This window comes from Urocampus carinirostris, chromosome 18 (genome assembly GCF_059441175.1).
Source record: "Urocampus carinirostris isolate Australia breed hairy pipefish chromosome 18, RoL_Ucar_1.0, whole genome shotgun sequence".
NCBI classification, from domain to species: domain Eukaryota; kingdom Metazoa; phylum Chordata; class Actinopteri; order Syngnathiformes; family Syngnathidae; genus Urocampus; species Urocampus carinirostris.
The window spans coordinates 422511-446064 of NC_142366.1; the positions used below are offsets into that span (position 1 = coordinate 422511).

The window sequence follows — 23554 nt, forward strand, 5'->3', positions numbered from 1 at the left end:
ATAAGCAGCAAAGAATCGACAACTTCCTATACTGCTACATGCGACACACGCTCCCGGGGGGCCTTGCAATTGCTTAGCCTCTGCCTCCATGCAGACCAATTCGCTATCTCTGCTTCTTTACTCTGGGAGGAAGACGGTGGCATCAGGGAGCATTTGGTTAGGTACCTGTGGGCCAAGGGGACAACCGGTGAGGAGAAGGAAGCGGTTGCAGGGACGCTTTTGACCCGAAGCGGAGAGTCCAAAGACCGAAAGAGACGGTTCTACATCGCAAGACAATAGAGATTGACACAGAGAAGTGTGCAAAAGAGTCAGAGAAGCAGGTCAGCGCCTTATAAGGCTTTCGCTGCTATCGGTGGATGAGTGTGTGTGTGTGTGTGTGAATGGGTAACTGAAGCACATTGTAATGCGCTTTGGAAGGTTTTCAGTGATTTGAAAAACCCTGTATAAATGCAGACTATTTGGCATTTAAAAAAGCAGAATGGGTTTTCACAATCTTCTACGGTTGATATAATACATCTACAATGGGTTCTTTGCGAGTGACACATGGCTCTGGTGAATTCAGTTGCATTTTTTTAAGACTGCAGGTCATTGTGATTCATGTTTCTCTTGTGCTTCTCTTGTGCTTCTCTCAGAATTGTCTTACGGGCAACATAAAATAATGTAGTGGGCCATATTTGGCCCACGGACGACGAGTTTTACTGACAGTGGAAAATAATGTTATTTTTGTTTTGACGGTGGTGTCCAAAAGTGATGTGCTTAAAGGAAATAAATCATCGCACACATCTTTAAAACAATTTGTATTTACTGATTTACTTTAAAAATATCAATTTAATCCATCAAATAATATGATATCTTAAAGAAAAATGACAGTTGAATGTACATATATGAGGAGAGGGGGTAAAGTTGTTCTGGAAGCAAGGTGGCAGTGGCAGGGTCCAAATTTCAGTCTTTCATTTGCATGATACCGAGATTCATTTCACCTTTGGCGGACTGTAGTGTATTCGGCACCTTTCAAGGAATACCTGAAATGCAGAGTAGAAACAGACGAGACATTGGCGAACCATGGCCTGCCGGCCACAAAGAAAAAACAGAAAACCTAAGAAAAAGGAAAAAATGGGAAAAGCAGAAAGACAAAGAAAAAGCAAACAGGAAAAACAAATTTAAAAAAAGAAAATTCAAGAAAGAGAAGAAAAAAGAAAAAAAGGCAAAAAGAAAAAGGACACACAAGGAGGAATACAAATCAGAGACTAAGTGGCCAGACTGCACCAATTTTCTTCCATGTTTTGCCTCCCACAACGTCATTTGTTTTTTATAGGGTACACATTGCAGCAAGATGGCCGACAAATAGCTTTGGTAAAATAAATGCAGCTTTCTTGACCTACAAGTTTTTTTGTTTTTTTTTAATGCACGTTTGTATCATAGTTCATGTATTTGTAAAATCAATCTTATTTTTTTCAAATTAATAAATTTTTTTCTCCGAGGAAGTGTTTTAAATACACACGGTCCCTTTTAACTTTCATATTAATGTAGGGGGCCGCAAACTATCATCCTGCGTGTCGCAATTGCACCCTTGGGCTGCAAGTTTAAACATTTAGAGCATTTGTGGAAATATTTGAAAAATGCAGTTCACAAACGATCACAGTCAAACTTTAAGGAACTTGAGCTGTTTTGTAAGGAAGAATGGGCAAACAAAACCTGAAGCTGTGATCGCAAAAAAGGAGGTTGTAAGTATTAACTCAAAGGGGGCCAATACTTTCGCAAAACTATATGTTTAATTTTCGTATTTGTTAACACAAAACAAAATGTTCGGTAAAATCTGGTTTCTTTTCACGTTTGTTACTTCCCTTCTCGGTTACTGTAATGCACTACTCTCCGGCCTCCCGAAGTCCAAAATCAAGAGAAGAAATCAAGAAAGTTTGATCACATTAACTCTGAAAAGACGAAATGTTAGTTATTGGTCCATCTAAATGCAGTGACTTGTTCTCAAAAACTGCTCTGAACATTGATAAAAGTAATATCACCACCCAGAGTGACATTGTGAATTTAGCTGTCACATTTGACCCTGATCTGTCCTTTCAAACACACGTTCAGAATATTATTAGAACAACCTTTTTCCATCTTCGCATCATTGCTAAAATTCGCCATTCAGTTCAATGCGGGGATTATAATTCATGCGTTAGTTACCTCCCGTCTCGATTACTGTAATGCACTACTCTCCGGTCTCCCGAAGCCTAAAATCAAGAGCATGCAGATGGTACAAACTGCTGCAGCAAGGCTTTTAACCAAGACAAGAACGTTTGATCACATTACCCTGATTTTAGCAATGCTGCATTGGCTCCCTGTTAGCTTAAGTTGTGATTTTAAGGTTCTGTTGGTATTATATAAAATCATGCATTGACTTGCTCCCTCATATCTTTCAGATTTAATTTCCCCCTATGTTCCGGTCCGGAGTCTTCGCTCTGAAAACGCTGGTCTACTAGTGATCCCAAGAGCCAAGAAGAGATCCGCAGGTTCGAGAGCGTTCTCCATCCGGGCCCCGGTGCTGTGGAATGCTCTTCCCCCTGAGATTCGATCTGCAACCTCAGTGGAAATGTTTAAATCTAAGCTTAAAACACACTTCTACTCTATAGCCTATGAATAATCTATATTTTATGTTGATAATATTTCGACTTTTCGGGCACTTTTTACACCGCCTAGGATATCCCGAACGAGCTACAAAGAAATCCAACGTCTCTCTGGACAACAACTTCTTCGAAACGACGCAGGCGCCGTAGAGACAGAAAACAGAAGCGTGGTTGCCGTGCGGGTAAATGTGTGAAGCGTGCGAAGTCGAAGGAGCAAGAAGGACGCGAAGATGTGACTATTTCCACCATTCATTCCTCGCCGGACAACAGGCGCTTTAAGCTCAACGCTGACGAACGGCGACATCTTGTGACGATCTCTACAAAGACTGCAAAGACTTCAGCTAAGTCAAATGATTCAGCAAAGCTAAAATTTTGTCTTTTAAATATCAGATTGGTTGCTCCTAAAGCTTTACTTGTTGATAACATTATTCGTGATTATAAACTTAACTGTATCGGTCCTTGTGAAACTTGGATACGTTTTTACCACTAAATCATGCTTCTCCCCCAGACTACGTGAGTAGCCATGCAGCACGCACGTTGAAAAATGGTGGCGGTGTCGCGCTCATTTCTGAAGAAAAAAAAAAACGCTCAAATTTACCGTATTTTCCGCACTATAAGGCGCACCTAAAAGCCTTTATTTTTTTTCAAAAGCTGACCATGCGCCTTATAATACAGTGCGCCTTATTTATGGATCAACATTAAGTTTTCCGGGCAGCACGGTGGCGCAGTGGTTAGCGCTTGTGCGGCACAGTTCATGTCATGGGAACCTGTTGTGGGTTCAAATCCAGCTCCAGACTTCCTGTGCGGAGTTTGTATGTTCTCCCCGTGCTTGCGTGGGTTTCCTCCGGGCACTCCGGTTTCCTCCCACGTTCCAAAAACATGCATTTCAGGTGAATTGGCCGGTCCAAATTGTCCCTCGGTGCGGATGAGCGAATGAGTTGTCTGTCCCTGTGTGCCCTGCGATTGGCTGGCAACCAGTTCAGGGTGTCCCCTGCCCACTGCCCGGAGATGGGCTCCAGCCCCCCTGCGACCCTAATGAGGATGAGATGAAATTAAGTTTTCCAACTAACTTGCAGCCGCCGACTAGATTTTGCCCCGAACGCCAAGTAGTACGCGGTGAATGCTGGGATTTATTTACTGACGTTTCATTGGCTAACCAATGTGTCAATCATCATTTGAATCGATCACTATTGGCTAAAGTTATCCGGAGGTCAAGGGGCGGATCCTTTTTATCATTTACAGGCTGGCATTGGCTTAAACAGCAAAACAAAGGCTGCAATTGGCTGAAAAAGATGTGTCAATCATCAGTTGAATCGATCAATATTGGCTAAAGTTATTCGGAGGTCAAGAGGCGGATCCTTTTTATCATTTACAGGCTGGCATTGGCTTGGACGGCAAAACAAAGCCTGCAATTGGCTGAAAAAGATGAATGCGTATGGCATGTGGCCGACAGCACACAGAAAGCATTTTTTCTATTCTGTATTCGTAAATATTTTATTCTCCTGGATTTACTGCACTCACGGATATAAGAGGACATTGGCTGCACATTATTATGAACACAACGACTTCGGTGAGCTACTCCGGGTTTTATATTGTCCCTGTATCTTGTTTCAGACTGAACTCAATGTTTCTGTGATAAGCGGTGCAGATAATGGATGGAATGGAGTGTCTATTTTTAAATTCAACTCAATTCCAAGTGTTTATTGTCATATGCACAGTAAAGTTGCGAGCGAAAAAGAAAATAGAAACTAAGGAATGTGTGGCATTTCTTGAATCCCAAGACTTTAACCTTCCGAATGATGGAACGATGCATTTGAGTGACATCGTACGGACACCGCATCCACACGTGTTCTCGACACGTATTTGCGTCTTTGCAAGCTTTGGGAATGTTAAGGGGGTAATAAGTTTGACTGAACTATCCGACTGTTTTGTCGACGTTTCCATTGTAGCGCCTTATAATCCGGTGTGTCTTATGTATGTCAAAAATAGGACCAAAAACGATTTTTTCGGGGTGCGCCCTATAACCCGGTGCGCCTTATAGTGCGGAAAATACGGTACTCCTCGTACCTCTAATAATTACAAGGCGTTTGAGGCTCTGTATATGCGGTCCTCTCTATTGTCATTTTATAATAATAATAATAAAAATAATAATTTCCTTTGTATTGTCATTCTTTGTAAGAACGAAATGTCGATACACCTGACCCGTTGTAGCGAGCCGATAACTATCGCGCACCTGGGCCATACACAACTTTCTTAGACGAATTTGCTGAACTTTTGTCTGAACTAGTAACCTATGCAGACAAAATTATAATTATGGGGGACTTTAACATTCATATGAACTCCACACTCAGTTCACTTACTGTCACGTTTCGGTCTCTAATTGATGCATTTGGTTTTAATCAACTGGTTGATTTGCCAACCCATAAAGATGGGAACACGCTAGACTTGGTTCTGACTCGAGGAGTTTTAACCTCAAACATTATGGTGTTACCGTGTACTACCGTTATCTCGGATCGTTATTTAGTTACATTTGAGGTGCTAGCTAAATGTAGTGCTAAAAAAGCTGAAGGATTTAGCGGACGCAATATAAGCACTGGCACAGTTTATGAGCTCTTTGAACTCCTTCCTGGAGCAGTTGCGTCCTTTCTTTCATACAATGGCTCTATTGATTCACTCATGAATGAGTTTAATACTACCATGGCTAGTGTCCTGGATTCAATAGCGCCCATAAGGCTTAAATCACGACCTAAAAGACGCACGCCTTGGTTTACTAATGAAACTAGAACCCTTAACCAAGAATGCAGGAAATTGGAAAGAAAATGGTATGCTACCAAGCTTGAGGTATTCCATCAAACCTGGTGTGACAGCTTGTTAAAGTATTAAGCGGCCCTTGCCTCTGCAAAATCAGCATACCTTTCGAAGGTGATTGCGTCACAAAAGAACAATCCCAAAGTCCTTTTTGACACTGTAGCATCGCTTACAAGGCAACAGACTATCGCAGATAGTTCGACCCACTCTGCTCATGACTTAATGGTCTTCTTTACTAAGAAGATTCAATGCATACAGGAAGAAATTGCTAAAGACATTATTAATACAACACATATTAAAGGGCTGAATTCTACAGATGCACAACAGGGTGGCTGTCCAGGGAATTTGTCCAGTTTTAGTGAACTGTCACTTGATGATCTCAAACAGGTGGTGAATGCGGCCAGACCGACAACTTGCCAGTTCGACCCGCTCCCAGGATCACTTATTAAAGGTCTTTTTGGCGTCCTTGGACCTTCAGTTCTAAATATTATAAACACATCACTCTCTTCGGGGTGTAGTTCCAGCAGCTTTTAAGTCCGCCGTTATTAAACCCACACTGAAACGAACCAACCTTGATCTAGAAATCTTATAAGATCAAAGCGGCCAGAGTGACTCAGTTAAAAATTTAGGTGTCATATTTGACCCTGATCTATCCTTTGAAATGCATGTAAAGAAAATTACTAGAATCGCTTTCTTCCATCTTCGTAACATTGCTAAAATCCGTTCAATACTGTCTCAGTCTGATGCGGAAATTATAATTCATGCGTTTGTTACCTCCTGTCTCGATTACTGTAATGCACTACTCTCTGGTCTCCCGAAGTCTAGAATCAAGTCTCTTCAGCTGGTACAAAATGCCGCAGCGAGGCTTTTAACTAGGACAAAAAAGTCCGATCACATCACACCGATTTTGGCTAACCTGCATTGGCTCCCAGTTAGCCTTAGATGTGATTTCAAGGTTCTCTTAGTATTATACAAAACCATACATGGACTTGCTCCCTCTTATTCATTCAGATTCAGATTCAGATCTACTTTATTGTCATTCTAGTACACGTGTATACAGAACGAAATGTCGATACATCTGACCCGCACAGTTTCCTTGAATGTACAGATATAAATAAAATGTTGTATTGAGTTGTAGTATTGAGTGCTAATAATATACTAAATAATTATGGCTATGTATAGTATTATTTATCTTTATCTTTCAGATCTGATTTCCCCCTATGTCCCGGTCCTAAGCCTACGTTCTGAGAGTGCCGGTCTTCTGGTGATTCCAAGAACAAAGAAGTATTTTGCTGGTTCGAGAGCGTTCTCCATCCGGGCACCGGTGCTGTGGAATGCTCTTCCCCCTGAGATCCGATCTGCAACCTCAGTGGAAATGTTTAAATCTAAGCTTAAAACTCACTTCTACTCTATAGCATATGAATAACCTACTCTTCTTGTCGGCTACAGAGCAGGGGAATGTATAATAATATTCTGAAAAATAGTCTGTGTAATATAGTGTACTAATCTGTGAAGCCCTTTGAGACTCTTTGTGATTTAGGGCTATACAAATAAAAATGACTTGACTATTATTTGCCCTCATGTAGGTTTTGGATGCGGGGATGGTGTCATAATAGTCTGTAATAATAGTTTGCAGTGGTCTGATCTGTGCAGCCCTTTGACTCTTTATGATTAAGGGCTATACAAATAAACATGACTCTACTTCACTTGTTTTTTTTTGTGTGTGAATGTGCATGTACATGTTGTGTAAAAAGTGTGAAGCACATTGTAAAGTGTTTAGGGGGGTCTCCGTAACTTGGACAATTTACCATTGGCAGGTTTTATGTAAAAACGAAATTGTGTTTAATAGAGATTATTTGCAGTTTAAGTTTGCCAGTAATATTTAAGAAAAAAACATTTTCGGGCTGTTATTTCAAAACCGTGATCATTTTGTTGATGAGTATAATATGATCACACATAGAGACACATTCCTACTTCCCGCTTCAGTTAAGGCTGGTTCATCGTTTTCTGCATTCTGATTGTTCTGTCCTGAATAATACGTCTGGGGTATTGACGACAGATGGCGAACAACAACAAAGATTGCGAATTAATTCCAGGTTGAAAGCTTTACTGAAATCTTCTGGTCTTAATGAGTTGTAAAACTGAAGCACAAAAGATACAGAATACAAAATATCCAATGAAATAAAAGACTAACGACACACTAGTTAATATCTAATTTTCCTTATATTCACTAACTTCCTTTACGGTTATAAACTCAAACAACGTTCAATCAGGTAGGGAAATCAGGGTATCACACTCAAAGGGACATTGTTTTATATTTGTACACTAGATGTTGCTGTCATGTAACAAAAAATGAGTCCAAGGAAGACCACAAACTATGGAGACTGAAAGTGAGCAAAATGCACTTTTTTCGTCCCATTTTGATCCATCCTTTCACAAAGAAAGACAAAATGAAAGGGGAAATTGTTTATTTAAAAGGGAATAAAAATAGGGAACAAATTGAAGTGGCAACAAAGGAAAACGGGAATAAAAAGAAAAGTAGGGGGAAATAAGCAGAAAAAGAAAAAGAAAGAAAAAAAGGAAAGGTAGAACAGGAATTATAGACGTTTTTTGGACTCATTTTTGGTTGCACTACACATTACAGCAACATCTAGTGGACCAAAACAAAACATTGTCCCTTAAAGAACAGCGTAGTGGTTTTTTATCAGCACAATTTTTTGGGGGGAATAACCCTGTTTGGCCTAACCTCACCCGAAACCTAGCCCTAGCTCTAGCGGCCCCCGACTCAATTGACTTCGAGACCCATGCACTTATGAGCAGTGTCTGCATCATTTTTAAGCAGGCTTGATGTGAAACATTGCAACAATTTCAAGCATTAGCAAGCACCCAAAATTCAAACACTTATCTTTGAAAACACAGGATTAAAATTAAAGCATTTTCAAGGATCTCAAGCACCAGTACTAGCCCTGATAACAATATTGCAAAGCATCAGAACAAGCTGTTGATTACATTTCGTACCTTCAGACTTCTATCGTTGACAACTTCCTCAATGTTCAGCTCGGACTGCATTAGCTTTAGCTGAAAAAAAAAAAGATGGATTTGTTTATCTTATCAGAAAGCATGGAGAGCGGCAAATGTTGCGATATGGAGCAGTACTTTAATCTGATCTTTTCTGAGCTGTTTCATTAAACCCATGTCCACGCTGTCCTTCGATCTAGCGTCCCGCAGTTGCACCACCGCCTGGGAAGTTTGTTGGATGCATGCTTTGATGGCTTTGTCTCGGCTGAGTTGGGCCTCAATCATCTATGTTTTCAATGAACAAGAATCAAAACCATATTCCTGCAGGATCCTCCTGCTTAACACGAGAAGTCCCAAAAATGTTATAACGCTCCCTCCAGAATTACCAGCAGACAGCCAAAAGGCTGTGTTATTAGATCTAAAAAGTCAATGGCCCATCTTGTCAACATTGTTCAGTAAAAGCAGCGGGGTTGTTCAAATGGAATGTGGTAGTATAAAAATAGTATAGAAATACTTAAAAAAAATCTGACAGTAATAATACTACAAATATACAACTAGAATAATACTATGAAAATACGAGCTGGTTTCTCCCCCACCCAACATTATTTTCCTTACATTAGCATGTGAAGGCTATTTACTGAGTTGTTCACACCAGAGTTTGACTCATTTGCAGATCAATGGTGAAACTAATCCAGTCCGTTGGCTGTCATTTGGCCATTCAACATAAAAAAGCCAAATGGCTTGGCTGTGGTACTTCTAGTGTTAAGGTAGGTTGAATTCAAGACCATTTATGACTTTTATAAGGCCTTAAATTAAAATAAACAAAACAAAAACAAAAACAAAACCACAAGAATTAGAGGCAATTTTAATTAAATGTTTTTTTTTATTTTATAAAATCACATTTGGGTCCAGGGGAAAACAGTCTGAAAAACAGCACTCTCCAAAATTTTAGACATGGAAAACAATAAATAATAATGTTTACTGTACATCATGGATCCTCAATCAAAGCTTATATTCCAAAGAACTCTTCTGCTGCATTAATGAAGCTTCCTTTTTTATCATGATGCATAAAAAATACTTTTTTTAATATTTTCAGTCAAAATACATTTTATGAGTTCACATTTTAAATACTTTTAAAAATGTCATTCTAGACATTTTAATGCCAATTAAGGCCTTATTTTAGAAAAATAAAATCAATGCTTTTAAGAGTTGCCAAGGATCCACAGATACCCTGAACGGTCTAAAATATGTTACAAAAAACAACCTTATTCAATGTAGAAAAACCATGCTTCATTCAGGATTTGTACACCCTTTTAATGGCCAAATTCAAACACTTTTCAAGCACTTTAAAGTTTTCAAAATTTCCAGGACCATTAAATGAAAAAAAATCTGGTGTGATTCATGTATTTTACAGAGCCACAAATATATCCGCAATCTCCATATTCAATGTTTAATCTTGCGCTTGCAATTATAAATACATACTGTATTTGATTTGATGTGATCTGAACTTGAGTAAATTCCAAATATATTTAAGGATCTTACAATATTTTTGAGACAAATATCCCCCCATATAGGTTTGTATTTCTATTTAACTCTCCTTATGCACTGGCGCTTCACATCACAACCCCATGCAGCAGTAAAATCAGAACGGTTTCATTTACAAACAGACTTTATTTTTCTAAAATTTTGTTTAACGTGTGATCTGTCAAGTCAGACTGCCAGAAAACATCAGAGAAGAATTCCAAAGATTTTCAAGCTCTTCACAGTTCACACAAAATTCAAGCATTTTCTGACCTTTAACACAAAATTAAAATTCTAGCATTTAAGGATTTCAAGGACATGTACAACCAGGTCACTCAAGGGCCACCAGTCATGCATGGTTTCAGAGGCTTCTCTTAAATTTCTCTCCTTAGCTCTACTAGCGAGCTGATAAATTGTATCAGCTAAGTTGACAAAAAGAAACCTAAAAAAAAACCTTGCAGGACAGATGGCCCCCCTCTGCTCTATTATCTTCATCATTTATGTGCACATCTACTTCCGGTCGGTAAATTATATTGTAGATTAACATCTACAAATAAATAGTAAAAATTCACACATTTAGTTGAGCTTAGTGCCCTCGGGCAACATGGTGCCGCCTAATGACAGTCGAGAGCCCGCCTATTTGATGAAAATAGCTCACCAGTGCTGGGTCATTGTGATTTTCTAGGATTTTGTTTTCTTGGTTGACTAACCCTGATTTTAATATATAAACTGTTAATAACATAGTAATAATATAAGTTGTTATTTGAAAAATTCAAATAAATCCCAGTCCATGAGCTTCATGGACAAAGAAAACCGCCAATTATTTTTTAAGCAACAATGAGAATAGAATGGGAATCTATTCATGTATTAAACAAATATGTTTATTCATCTTTTATTTATTTATCTTACGGGAAATACAACTAACTAAATTCCTATTAAGGGTTTATAAAGTGAATGAGCAAAAAATGTGAAGTTGTCTTACGGTAGCTATCTGACTACCTTTTTAGCTAGCTATCATCCTACTTTTTAGCTATTTAGCAAGCTATCTAGTAAAGATTTTTGTATGCTCAGTAGCTAACATTTAATCTTTTTTGCTAGATATTAAGTGAAATTTTGGCCTCCCTTTAGCTGGCTGTATACCTATTTTTTACCTTTCTGTCTGGCTTTTTACTCTTTTAGCTTTCTCTTAGTTTTTTACCTGTTTACCATTCTAACTATCAGGCTACTTTTTACGCTACATTTTCCCAGAAAGATTTTCTAATCAAAGTCATTTGCCCTCCCCAAAAATGTGCGAGCCTCATCCTTTGCAAAGAGGGGGCAATGACTGGCGATTTTTAACATTGGGTTTAATAAATTAATTTGGCACTCTAGAGCCACCTGCTGCCCGCTATGACAGTGAAAATGGAAGAATATATTTTTGGGGAAAACATTCTCTCTTTTGCAAACTTATTTAAAAGGCCCAATTTCTTTTTGAATTCTTTAAACCCCTGGCATCGCTGATAATGAGAATAGGCTTTTTTCTCGGTCCAAAGCCCGCATTAGCCTATAGGCCTGTTTGATCAGCTCTGAATATCTTCAGCCAGTAGTTACCGATTCAAATGTTTTTGTCACATTGGTTAGCCAGTGAAATTCCCAACGTAAATATAGACTCATATTTACAGGGTGTAATCAAATCAGAGCTGAAAATAAACGTGTGCAACACAATTCGTTATTCATTATTACGTAATATTCAATATTACACGAGTGTGCATGATCATTTTTTGGGAGGGGAGGCAAATATTTATAACTCTTTCACAATGTTGAACATATTGGCCAAAGTAAAATACACATTTGCAAAGGTTTTAGTGTTGTAAACTGTTTGCCTCCAAATGGCCACTTTTGGAAATGGCCTAAACTAACCATTAGAAAAATGTATAAAATACAATGTTTAGTTTTTCAGAGTGAGATCAAATCTGACCAGGTACCAGGTAAGGTTACAAGCTGTTTTACCAGCTAAGATGCCCATACTACACTCGTCTGCAGGCACTTGATTTAAAAAAAAAAAAAATCAGGCGAGAATAAAAACCTACTATGAGTGTTTCAACTCAGATTATTGAATGCCAGTAGCACCTGCAGCAATTATTCCAGTTTGGTACAGAACTTTGGTGTATGACCTTTCAAAAGAGACCAAAACCATCCATATTCTCCAAATGGTCAAGAACGGCATTCAATATACTTTGGTATGTTTTGGATTGGGATTTTAGGCCTCTTTTACAAATCTACAATCCTTTGTTGTTTGTCTATTCTTTTAACAATAATAAACTTCTTTCACGCATTAAAGGGACTCACTGAATCATACAGTTGTTTGCAATTTTGAGTGGCATCCACTTTGCCAGAAAACGAGACTGTAGGCACGGTGGTGTTCAGGGCATGGACGATGTGATCATCCATCGTGCGCATCAATTTTAACACCTCCTGAAAGACACGAAAAATTGTGCTACTGAAAAAGGGGAGAAACTTAAGAGGAACAAATGCATACAAACATTTAACAAAGACCAGGGTTCGTACACCTTTTTCATGGCCATATTCAAGCACTTAAGGTCAAGTTTTAGATTATTCCAGTCCCTTTCTAAGGAAGAGATCCAGTACCGATCCAAAAACCCTTTTTTGTTGACGTTGTTGACTAAAATTAAGTCACTATCTTGCTGTTAGCACATACTTTGTGCTATTTTGAGTTGGATCTATCCATAATCTACAATATTTTTGTGTCAATGGGCTGCTGCTATAAACTGACATGAGTTCCACCATTCTGCTTCAACAATGCACAAGTAGCTTCAATACGTTACACTTGTTTCCAAACACAGAAAGCACACTATGGGTGTTGGGTAATAATTCAGTTCAATGCGGAAAACAAAAAAAGTACTGTATGCAGAAAAACTGGAAAAATAACCAATTGTTTTGTATTTTACCATTCTTTTGTGAATATTTATATATATATATATATATATATATATATATATATATATATATATATATCGTGTGTTTTGCAGGGAATCCAAGAAATTACTAATGACTATATATTTTTGGTGGATACCGGTTTATAATAATTGATAATATGTCATGGGGTGGCAGTAGCTCAGGAGGTAGAGCGCTCGTCTTGAGATCAAGAGATCGCAGTTCAAATCCCGGCTCCTCCGTGTTACATGGCTAAGTGTCCTTGGGTAAGACACTGAACCCCAATAAGCCTTACATGGCTGCACGGCCGCTATTGGGAAATGTGAAGCACATTGTAAAGCGCTATATCAATGCACATCATTTCATTTCAAAAAACGAAAAATATGAGGATCTGTTTGGGAGCCACAAAAGAGCGCTTCTCAGAGCCAGATTTCTAAATAGAGCTGTCCTCTTGGGTGTGACCAGTAGGGGGGCGTGAGGCTTCACACGACAATGCCGTAATGACAAGACACGAGCGCAGGCGTGTTGGATTCCTTGGCAATGGCAGCAATTTCTAGCATGTTTAACCACTTCACCCAAAAGTCAAGTATTTTCCTGACCTTGAAAAATCTAACAATCAGAGAAGAGATGAATGACCTTGCACTCAAAAAAAGGAGAAAAGACATCAAGGGATTATCAACTTGCAAGAAGAACAGGGGGGATTTCAGATAAGAATATTTTACACTGACTTAGCGCTTTCAGTGCCAGACATTTCTATCGAAAGGCAAGTGCCAGTGCCAGCCAGCTTTTGCCATTTAGACTCACTTTTGAAGACCTACAAAAAATGTAGCTCAGTAGCTATTTAGGTATAGGATTACTGTTGGACACATTAATTTAAAAAATTATAGTTACTCACTACTTCTTTCAAAAAGTAACTGAGTTAACGGAATAACTCTCAAGTAAAAGTAACTAGTTACTGGGGAAAGTAACTACTTATGGTATTTTAAAAATAAGTTGTATGTCAAAGAATTTTAAATTTGAGCAGTATTTGAGTCAGTTGAATAAAGGACAGGTAGTTGTGTTATAGAACTGTGCAATATTTCTTGCACCTTGCCAGCGACGGATTTATTTTACACTTAAAGTGCAACAAGAACAAACAGTAAACTGTATCATGAAAAACCCTCAGCAGTAAAATGTAGAGTGAGTTTAATAAATTAGATCTTACTCTCACAACCTGAGACACCTGGTCAAGTAGACAAGTGATGCGTAAAACAATATAACGCGAGTTTCACTCTATAGAATTACAATCTCTAATCAAACAGCTCAAGTAGACATATCGTACTTTACTTCAAGTATTTTCACACAACAAAAGTGTCAAAAGAGTCAAACAGTTCAACAATATGAAGTGCATTAAACATTGCATAAATAAATCAAACTCTCACAACCGGTCAAGTAGAAATAGGCAATTGCACTTACAGTATTTTGTTCACAACAAAAGTCAACAGTAAAACAATATAAAGAGACTATCCAATCCCTCTCTTTATGTGGTTAAAAACATGAGTGCTACATTACCCATAATCCCATAACTGAGCATGTGTCATGTTTACAGTTGTGTTACTCTCATGTCCCCAAAGTAAACCCCCGTCCACGCCAACATGCCTCATTTCAATTTATCCAAAGTAACGCACCGCCTTTGGCATCAGTACTGGTAACGGCAAAAAAAGTCATTATTTAGATTACCCCTTCATAGAAAAAATAACGCCGTTACGTATTGGCGTTAAATATAACAGTGTCATTCCCAACACTGGATAGGATAAATCAAAAGAAAGGTTAAACCCTCATCTCTCATTACAAAAATAAAGTATGCTTCTAGCTTTTATTATTGGGTAGTAAACAACAGTTGAAAACTGCTAAGTTACTTAAAATTCTCGTTTCCAAAAAACTTCTAAGAAGAAGTTTCATTTCAAGCAAAACATTCACTTCCATGTTTTTTTTTTCCTATAATTTTTAAAACTTACACAATATAAATGTTTTCTATAAACAAAGGGGCACTTTAAAAACCAGTAACCTTTTTTGCAAGAACACTGAAATTATGTATGAATGAATGAAACTTTATTTTAACCCGATAAAAACAAAATACAACAAGTCAAAAAAAAAACTATGTTAATGCACATGTTCAAAACAGAATGAGCATATGCTAATTTAATCTTGCCCCTGGACTTCCTTAATTATTGTGTCTTTCAGCTAAATCTGTCAAGTCATGTTTATTTGTATTGCCTTTAAACACCAAGATTTTAAAAGGGCTGCACAGACCACACAATATTGCAAACCACAGACACTTATCACACCATCACCTGATGTAAAACCTCCATTAGGGCAGATATACACTGATACACAGATATTGTCAACATCAAATATCGGTTATTCATATGCTATAGAATAGAAGTGTGTTTTAAGCTTAGATTTAAACATTTCCACTGAGGTTGCAGATCGAATCTCAGGGGGAAGAGCATTCCACAGCACCGGGGCCCGAATGGAGAACGCTCTCGAACCTGCGGATCTTGTGTATTTACATGTCCAAAAACACCTCATGAATATACATCTTTACATTGGTTCTGTGGATGCACTTCATCATCATCATCATCATCACCATCACTATTATCATTGCTGTCTCCATACATTTTGAGCATAATACTGGACTGTCTCAGAAAATTAGAATATTGTGATAAAGTTCTTTATTTTCTGTAATGCAATTAAAAAAACAAAAATGTCATACATTCTGGATTCATTGCACATCAACTGAACTATTTCAAGCCTTTTATTATTTGAATATTGCTGAATTTGGCTTACAGCTTAAGAAAACTCAAAAATCCTATCTCAAAATATTAGAATATCATGAAAAAGTATACAAGTAGGCTATTCAACTAATCACCTGAATCATCTAATTAACTCGAAACACCTTGCGGGGGTTTCCTGAGCCTTAAAAACACTCAGCTTGGTTCAGTAAACTAAATCATGGGGAAGACTGCTGATCTGACTGCTGTCCAGAGGACCATCATTGATACCCTCCATCAGGAGGGTAAGACACAAAAAGAAATTTCTCAAAGAGCAGGCTGTTCACAGAGTGCAGTTTCAAAGCATATCCACAAAAAGTCTGTTGGAAGGGAAAAATGTGGCCGGAAACGCTCCACAACCAAGAGAGATGACCGCAGCCTTAACAAAATTGTGAAGAAGAGCCGCTTCCAGATTTTGGGGGAGCTTCAAAGACAGTGGGCTGAAGCTGGAGTCCAGGTATCAAAAGCCACAGTTCACAGACGTGTCCGGGAAATGGGCTACAATAGCCGTATTCCCATGGTCAAGCCACTTCTGAACTCAAGACAACGGAAGAAGCGTCTGACTTGGGCTATGGAGAAGAAGCACTGGACAGTTGCAGAGTGGTCCAAAGTCCTCTTTTCAGACGAAAGCAAGTTTTGCATTTCATTTGGAAGTCAAGGCGCCAGAGTCTGGAGAAAGGCTGGAGAGGAGCAAAATCCAAGTTGCTTGAAATCCAGTGTGAAGTTCCCACAGTCAGCAATGGTTTGGGGAGCCATGTCAGCTGCTGGTGTTGGTCCACTGTGTTTCATCAAGTCCAGAGTAAATGCAACTGTGTACCAAGAGATTTTAGAGCACTACATGCTTCCATCTGCTGAAAAGCTCTATGGAGATGAGGATTTCATTTTCCAGCATGATCTGGCACCTGCCCACAGTGCCAAAACCACCAGTAACTGGTGCACTGACCATGGCATCACTGTCCTTGATTGGCCTGCTAATTCCCCTGACCTGAACCCCATCGAGAATTTGTGGGGTATAGTTAAGAAGAAGATGAAAGACACCAGACCTACAAATGCAAATGAGCTGAAGGCCGCTATCGAAGCATCCTGGGCATCAATAACACCTCAGCAATGCCACAGGCTGATTGCCTCCATGCCACGCCGGATTGATGCAGTAATCCGTGCAAAAGGATTCCCAACCAAGTACTGAGTGCATCAATGGACATTTTCAAATGTTTGATTTTGCTGTTATAAAATTATTTTTTTACTTGGTCTGAGGAAGTATTCTAATATTTTGAGATAGGATTTTTGAGTTTTTTCAGCTGTAAGCCAAAATCAGCAATATTCAAATAATAAAAGGCTTGAAATAGTTCAGTTGATGTGTAATGAATCCAGAATGTATGACATTTTTGTTTTTTTAATTGCATTACAGAAAATAAAGAACTTTATCACAATATTCTAATTTTCTGAGACAGTCCAGTATATAAGAGTAATGGTTATAATAACAATAATTATCATGAGTGTTCATGGTAAGAACTGACTGTTTTGTGGTGTAAGTTGTCCATCATATTTTGGACCTGCTGCTATAGAGGGTCTTCCCCAAGGCAGCATAACCACTCATTGCTAATGTCCCGATCTGTGCATTAAAAAAGACAAAGCATGGGAGCTTGAGCCAGATTCCTCCAGCATCAAGCTCCTACTTGTCTGCCCTCACTATGAGACGTGCAGGATGTTTGTTTTGTGTTCTTAAGATGTACAGATGCTCCCCTACTTAAAACCATTCGACTTACGAAAAACGGAAGATGCGAACATTTTTTTGGGGATGTCAAAAAATATCCGGACATTGCTATAAGTTAGATTTTGTATTGTGTGCACTTTTTTTCCGAGTAGAGGACAGTACTATAGTGCTTCTTTCCACCGTGTGGCGTCGAGAGGTCCCCCGGCATTCACCCCGAAGAAGAAACCCGGCTTCTACTTCTTAGTTTGTGCGTAAACATACTCTGGTACTGTATCTCTAGCGCGCCAAGAACTTTGATGTTTTTATTGTTTGATATCTCGTGCATCTATTCAATATGGTTGGTGTAAAGTGTAAGGAAGAGGCGAGAAATGAAATGAAAGTGGAATAAGAAAGCTTGATGGAGTTGAGAAAATGGTTGTATCACTATTTTTCGCCTACTTTCGACCACAGAGGGCGTAGCCTAACTCTTGAAGCCTATCTTCCACAAGTAAGAAACTTCACTTTATCTTTATAGAGCATATTATGAAATGTTTATTTTTTTAGTACTAAACAATACAGATTACTTATACAAGCCTTAAATATACTTATACTTACTTACTTACTTATTGCTCCAGCGAAGGTCGGGGGGTCCCGTCCCTGTGCGTTCAGCCGACCAGATGAACCAGGTTTTTCCAATGCTGGCGGTCTTGTGCCAGCTGTTCTGCATCCTCTACGGCAACTCCGTGTTGTTGGAGGTCGCCCGCAACGACGTCGAGCCATCGAATGCGGGGTTTCCCTCGTGGTCGTCTCCAGCCTGCGGCCTTTGGGTCAAACTGGAGAATGGCTCGTGTCGGATGGTCTGGTGGTAGACGAAGGACATGGCCAAACCAGCGGGTGCGGCGTTGTGCGACCAAGGAAGATGCTTGGGGCTGGCACGTGCGGGCTCTGAGCTCTTTATTGGAGACTCGCTGGGGCCACCTGATGTTCTCGATGGTTCTGAGAGCCCTGCTATCAAAACCATCGATTCTTGTGGCCAGGGTGTCGTTCAGGGGCCATGTTTCTGAGCCATAAAGCAGGATAGGGAGTACGGCGAGGTTGTAAATGCGGAGCTTCGTCTTGCGTGCGATGGTCTGGTGCCGCCAGAGTGGTTTCCAGAGAGACTGCAGAGCAGATGCTGCCAGGGCTCTTCTGCGGAGAATCTCTGGTTTTAGGTCCCCATTGTCTGTCACCATGGACCCCAGATATACAAAGCTCTTGACAGGCTCTACGATGTCGCCACCAATTTGGATGGTAGGTGGATCTGGTCCATCACCGACATACATGAACTTGGTTTTCGTCCAACTCACTTGCAGGCCAAGCCGCGCTGCCTCTTCGCTGTAAATGCCCAGAGCGTCTCTCAGCTGGCTGTAGGAAGTGCTGAGAATGATGGTGTCGTCAGCATACTCCAGGTCAGTCAGGTGGTAGTTGCCGAAAGACACTCCGGGGATGCGCTCACTAACCCTGAACATCAGATGGTCGATGATGCAATTAAAAAGGTCGGGAGCAGCCACACAGCCTTGGCGAACGCCGCTGGAGATAGCAAACCAGTCGGAGTCAATGCCGTTGATACGGACACAGCTCTCTGTGTTGCTGTAGAGCAGCTTGAACAGGGCTATGATCTTGGGTGGTGCTCTGAGAGCTTGGAGGATGTTCCACAGTGAAGAGTGGCAGACGGTGTCAAAGGCGGCCTTCAGATCAATGAATCCGATATACAGATGGCGATCTTTACGGAATTCACGGGTCTTTTCTATCAGCAAACGGACGGCAGAGATGTGGTCCGTTGTGGAGCGGTTGGCATAAAGCCAGCCTGCTGGGGACGGCGGCAGCTTCTGATTGCTGGAAGGGCACGGCTGAGCAAGATCCTGGTAAAGACCTTGCCCGGGATGGAGAGTAAGGTTATGCCTCTGTGGTTTCCACAGACAAGCCTGTCGCCCTTGCATTTCCAGAAGGGCAAGATGACTCCTCTGGTCCAGTCGGTGGGCAGCTACTCCGATTCCCACACCTGGTTGAATAGGCGGGTTAGCCACTCCACCATGCCATCACCGCCGGCCTTGAGCATCTCGCCGGTAATGGCACAGATGCCGGGGGCTTTCTTGGTGTTCAGCTTCTTCAGAGCAGCTCTCACTTCCTCAGGTGTTACAGGGTCTGTGCAGCAGGTGTCGTTAGGAGGCAGACATGGGACCAAGTCACACATGTGCAAGTCTCAAGTAAGTCTCAAGTCTTCACCTTCAAGTCCCAAGTAAGTCCCAAGTATTTTTTTCTTGGGCAAGTCAAGTCACAAGTCAAGTCCCGAGTCTTAGATTGCCAAGTCCAAGTCAAGTCACAAGTCATAAAAACAGCGACTCGAGTCGACTCGAGTCCAAGTCACTAAGTCTCAAGTCCCCATGTCTGTTAGGAGGTGCTGTGCTCGCAGCCCCTAGGAGGGTGGGATCAGCCGGGATGGTGCTGTGCTGCAAGAGGAGGCTAAAGTGCTCCTTCCAGCGCTCGAGGCAGTTGGCTTCTGTCATGATGAGGTTGCCGTCTGAGTCCTTTACCAGGGCTGTCTTTATGTGTGGGCCGCTACGGGCTTGGCGTAGTAGACTGAATACGCGGCTCATGTTGTTGTTGTTGGCCGCGGACTCAAGCTGTTGGGCTTCTGCCTGCCGAAACCTCTCCCTATCTTCAGCAATGGCCACATTGCGCAGGCGATTCAGTCTCCGATACTCTGTGAGGTCGCCTCGGAGTCGGGCCTCACGCCGCTGGTCTATGATGTTTAGTGTCCTCTCTGATATCCAGAGCTTTCTCGGGGAGGATCGCGGGCGTCCGAGGACATTGTGAGCAGACTGGAGGACACTTTCCTTGAAGGCCGCCCAGTCTGTCAGCTTGTCAGGAGCCAGGGTATCAAGAGAGCGGCGAATGGAGCAACTGAAGTCTCTGGCGATGTTGGGGTCGCTGAGTCGGGAGGAGTCGGGGCGAGGCAGAGTCTTGTGCTGGTTGGCTCGGAGCTTTAGCTTGAGCTGGGCCACCAGCAGACGATGGTCTGTGTTGCCAAGCTGTGCTCCTCTGAACACCCGGCAGTTGGTTACAAACGACTTCCAGCGTCGTGATATCAGGATGTGGTCCAATGCCTTCCTGGTTCTGCCATCTGGGCTGTACCACGTCCAGTGATGGATGCATTTCCGGGGAAACCAGGTGTCAGCAACACAAAGGTTGTTTTGGTGGCAGAGGAGGAGGAGGCGGTTGCCATTGTCGTTTGTTGTGCTGTCAACGAAGGTGGTGCCGACAGGTGAGCCGGGGGACCGATCATTGCTGGATAGAGTGGCGTTGGCATCAGTGAGGATGATGGTGACGTCGTGTGGTGGGGCTTGGTTGACAGCCTGGTGGAGTTGGTCAAAGAATGCGTCCTTCGCATCCTCATCAGCGACATCGGTGGGGGCGTAGGCGACGATCACTGTCATCTTGCCGTGATGGTGGAGGAATCGAGCAGACAGTAGTCTGTCGCTTATTGGTGTCCAGCTGATGAGGAACCTCCGGAGGGCTTTTGGAATGGCAAGAGCCACACCGTAAAGGCCGGTCCGACTCTCGGGGCCACTCCAGATGTAGCAAAGGTTGCCAGCTGTTGTTTCACCATTGCCTTGCCATCGTACTTCACAGAGCCCTGCCATGGTGATGTTATAGCGACAGAGCTCTCGGGACAGCAGGGTGGCAGCTCCGGGGCAAAGGAGTGTCTGGACATTCCAGGTGGCGACACGGGTCTTATGACGAAGATCGATCCGTACTCGTTGGTCGGGGGCAGGCTGGGGTCCGTTACCGTGTTGGTCAGTCCGGCTTCTTTCTCTGGTCAGTTTCGTAACAAAGTGTGTTTCTCCTGGGTGAGTTGTTAGCCCTCCGCAGGATAGTCGGTTGGTGGGGCTGCCACCTCACAGCGTACCGACACGCTGGGGTCTTTGTTTGTCTGGAACCTACCCCGGAGACCGGCCCGCCATGGGTGACCCTACCAGGAGCAAGCTCCCGACGGTATCGCTCTCCAGGGTCACTGGAACACGCAAGCCCCCTCGCCGCATCAAGGCCAGACCCATCCGAGGGGGAAATATACTTATACAAACATATAAAATATAGCACTGCAGCTACTTACGAACAAATTCAATTCTTGTTCGTAAGTAGGGCAGCGTCTGTATATCTGAGATTGTTTCTCCAGTTTTTGCTTGGTTTTCAACATCATCACAAACACATTTTTCACCTCATTGCTCGTTTATAAATATACATTTAGATTGTGATGAATTAGCATAATATGATAGTGACAGCAGCATAATAACAAAGTTCCACAATAACAATAGGCATGTTGTTGATAATGATATTAATGACAACAACAAAAATAAGTCATGATAATCATTATAATAAGCTTATTCATTACCTTTACCCATCCATTAAAAGTATAAGGCTTCTGCTCACTTACATTATTGAATACCAATATTACTAATAATAATAATCATAACAATAAAAGTCACATAAAAGTTATAATAAAAAAATGAATCACAATATTTTAGACCAATATTGCAACTTCGATTCAATTTTTGATTTTAAAATTGTACATTTTTTAAAATTTAAAAAGTAAAATTTATTTTCTGTGGTAGTTTAGTTTTTGTGAGTACTTAACTATCTTGTGAAGTACTTAAGTGTGAATTTCCCTGCGGGGATGAATAAAGTATCTATCTATCTATCTATCTATCTATCTAACCCTTGGATTCACGACTTCACAGTTTATACACAATGACCAGGGTCGATGTGAAAATAATAGCACCATGTTAACCAAATGTTTTCTTAGGAATATGACAAGATTACTACTTTTCTTTCTATAACAACCCATTCGGTATTTTTTTGATCCAACGTATACGGGTTAATTCTATATTCTATTTTAATTGCTAAAACCTGCCTGCGAGTGGTCAGACTGTTGAGAAGCAAAGACTATGATGTCAACAGTCCCTGTTTTTGGAATCTCCAAATGGCCACTTTTGGAAGTGCCTAGATATACCATTAGAAAAATTCATGCATCTGTCACAACTGTTTTCCACCTAAAATGACCATGCCACACATCTTGCATGCGATTGCAAAAAAAAATTAAAAAACCTAAATCAGGCGAGAATAAAAGCCTACTATTTTTGTGTGTTCCAACTTAGATTCCTCCTGTTAATAGCACATTCAGTGTTTATTTCAGTTGGGAACAAAACTTCAGCGTTACCTTTCAAAACAGACCAAAACTGTCCATATTCTCTAAATGGTTCAAGAACAGCACTCAATTTACTTTGGGTACGTCTTGTAATGAGATTTTAGGCGATTTTTACAGGATTGTTAAGAGGAAAAATATAAGTAAACAGCTCCATTTTTTGGGACGCGTTGTTAGGGTCTGCTGTCCATAAATCCTTGAAAAAAAAACACAGTGTTGTGTGATTACAAAATCGCACTACGTCACATGTCAATGTAAATTAGATTTAGGTCAATCCGGCAGCCCTGCTTTGGACCCAGGACCGAACCCTGTGGTACTCTACAACAGTTGTCAAGGTATTCAAATCTCAACTCTCCCATTTTCACATATAGTTTCCCAGAGTTCCTGTGTGGAGTTTGCATGTTCTCCCCACATTCCAAAAACATGCATGTCAGATTAATTGGCCGGTTCAAATTGTCCCCAGGAGTGAATGAGCGACTGTGTTGTCTGTCTCTGTGTGCCCTGTGACTGGCTGGCAACTAGTTCAGGGTGTCCCCTGCCCACTGCCCGAAGAAAGCGGGGATGGATAATGGATGGATAGTATCAAATTCTTTTTATCAGTCAATAAATATCCCCAATGAAATGAAATAAATGAAGTGATCTGCATTTTTCAAGTCAATGACTTCCCAAAGCGCTTTACAATGTGCTCCACATTTCCCAATAGCGGCCTTGCAGCCATGTAAGGCACTAACCTGCTTATTGTGGGTATTAGGGGTTCAGTGTCTTACCCAAGGACACTTCGACATGTAACACGGACGAGCCGGGATTCAAACTGGGATCCCTCAATCCCAAGACGAGTGCTCTACCTCCTGAGCTACTCCTCCTGCCCGCTTGAACTGTGCCCTTCAGAATTATCTTCTAA

At 41.0% G+C, this 23554-nt stretch overlaps 1 protein-coding gene across 3 annotated transcripts in view; it reads right to left on the reverse strand.

Annotated features, from left to right (window-relative positions):
• Positions 1-784: 784 nt before the first annotated feature.
• mix23 (mitochondrial matrix import factor 23) overlaps positions 785-23554 on the reverse strand; it is a 42087-nt gene continuing 19317 nt past the window's right edge. For all 3 annotated transcript variants that reach the window (XM_088322208.1, XM_088322211.1, XM_088322209.1), the window contains 4 exons: positions 12300-12425; positions 8589-8735; positions 8451-8510; positions 785-1022 (listed from right to left, as the gene is read on the reverse strand). In XM_088322208.1, coding sequence (XP_088178334.1) covers positions 972-1022; positions 8451-8510; positions 8589-8735; positions 12300-12425 — 384 coding nt within the window. In that variant the 3' untranslated portion in view covers positions 785-971. The remainder of the gene's footprint in view (positions 1023-8450; positions 8511-8588; positions 8736-12299; positions 12426-23554) is intronic.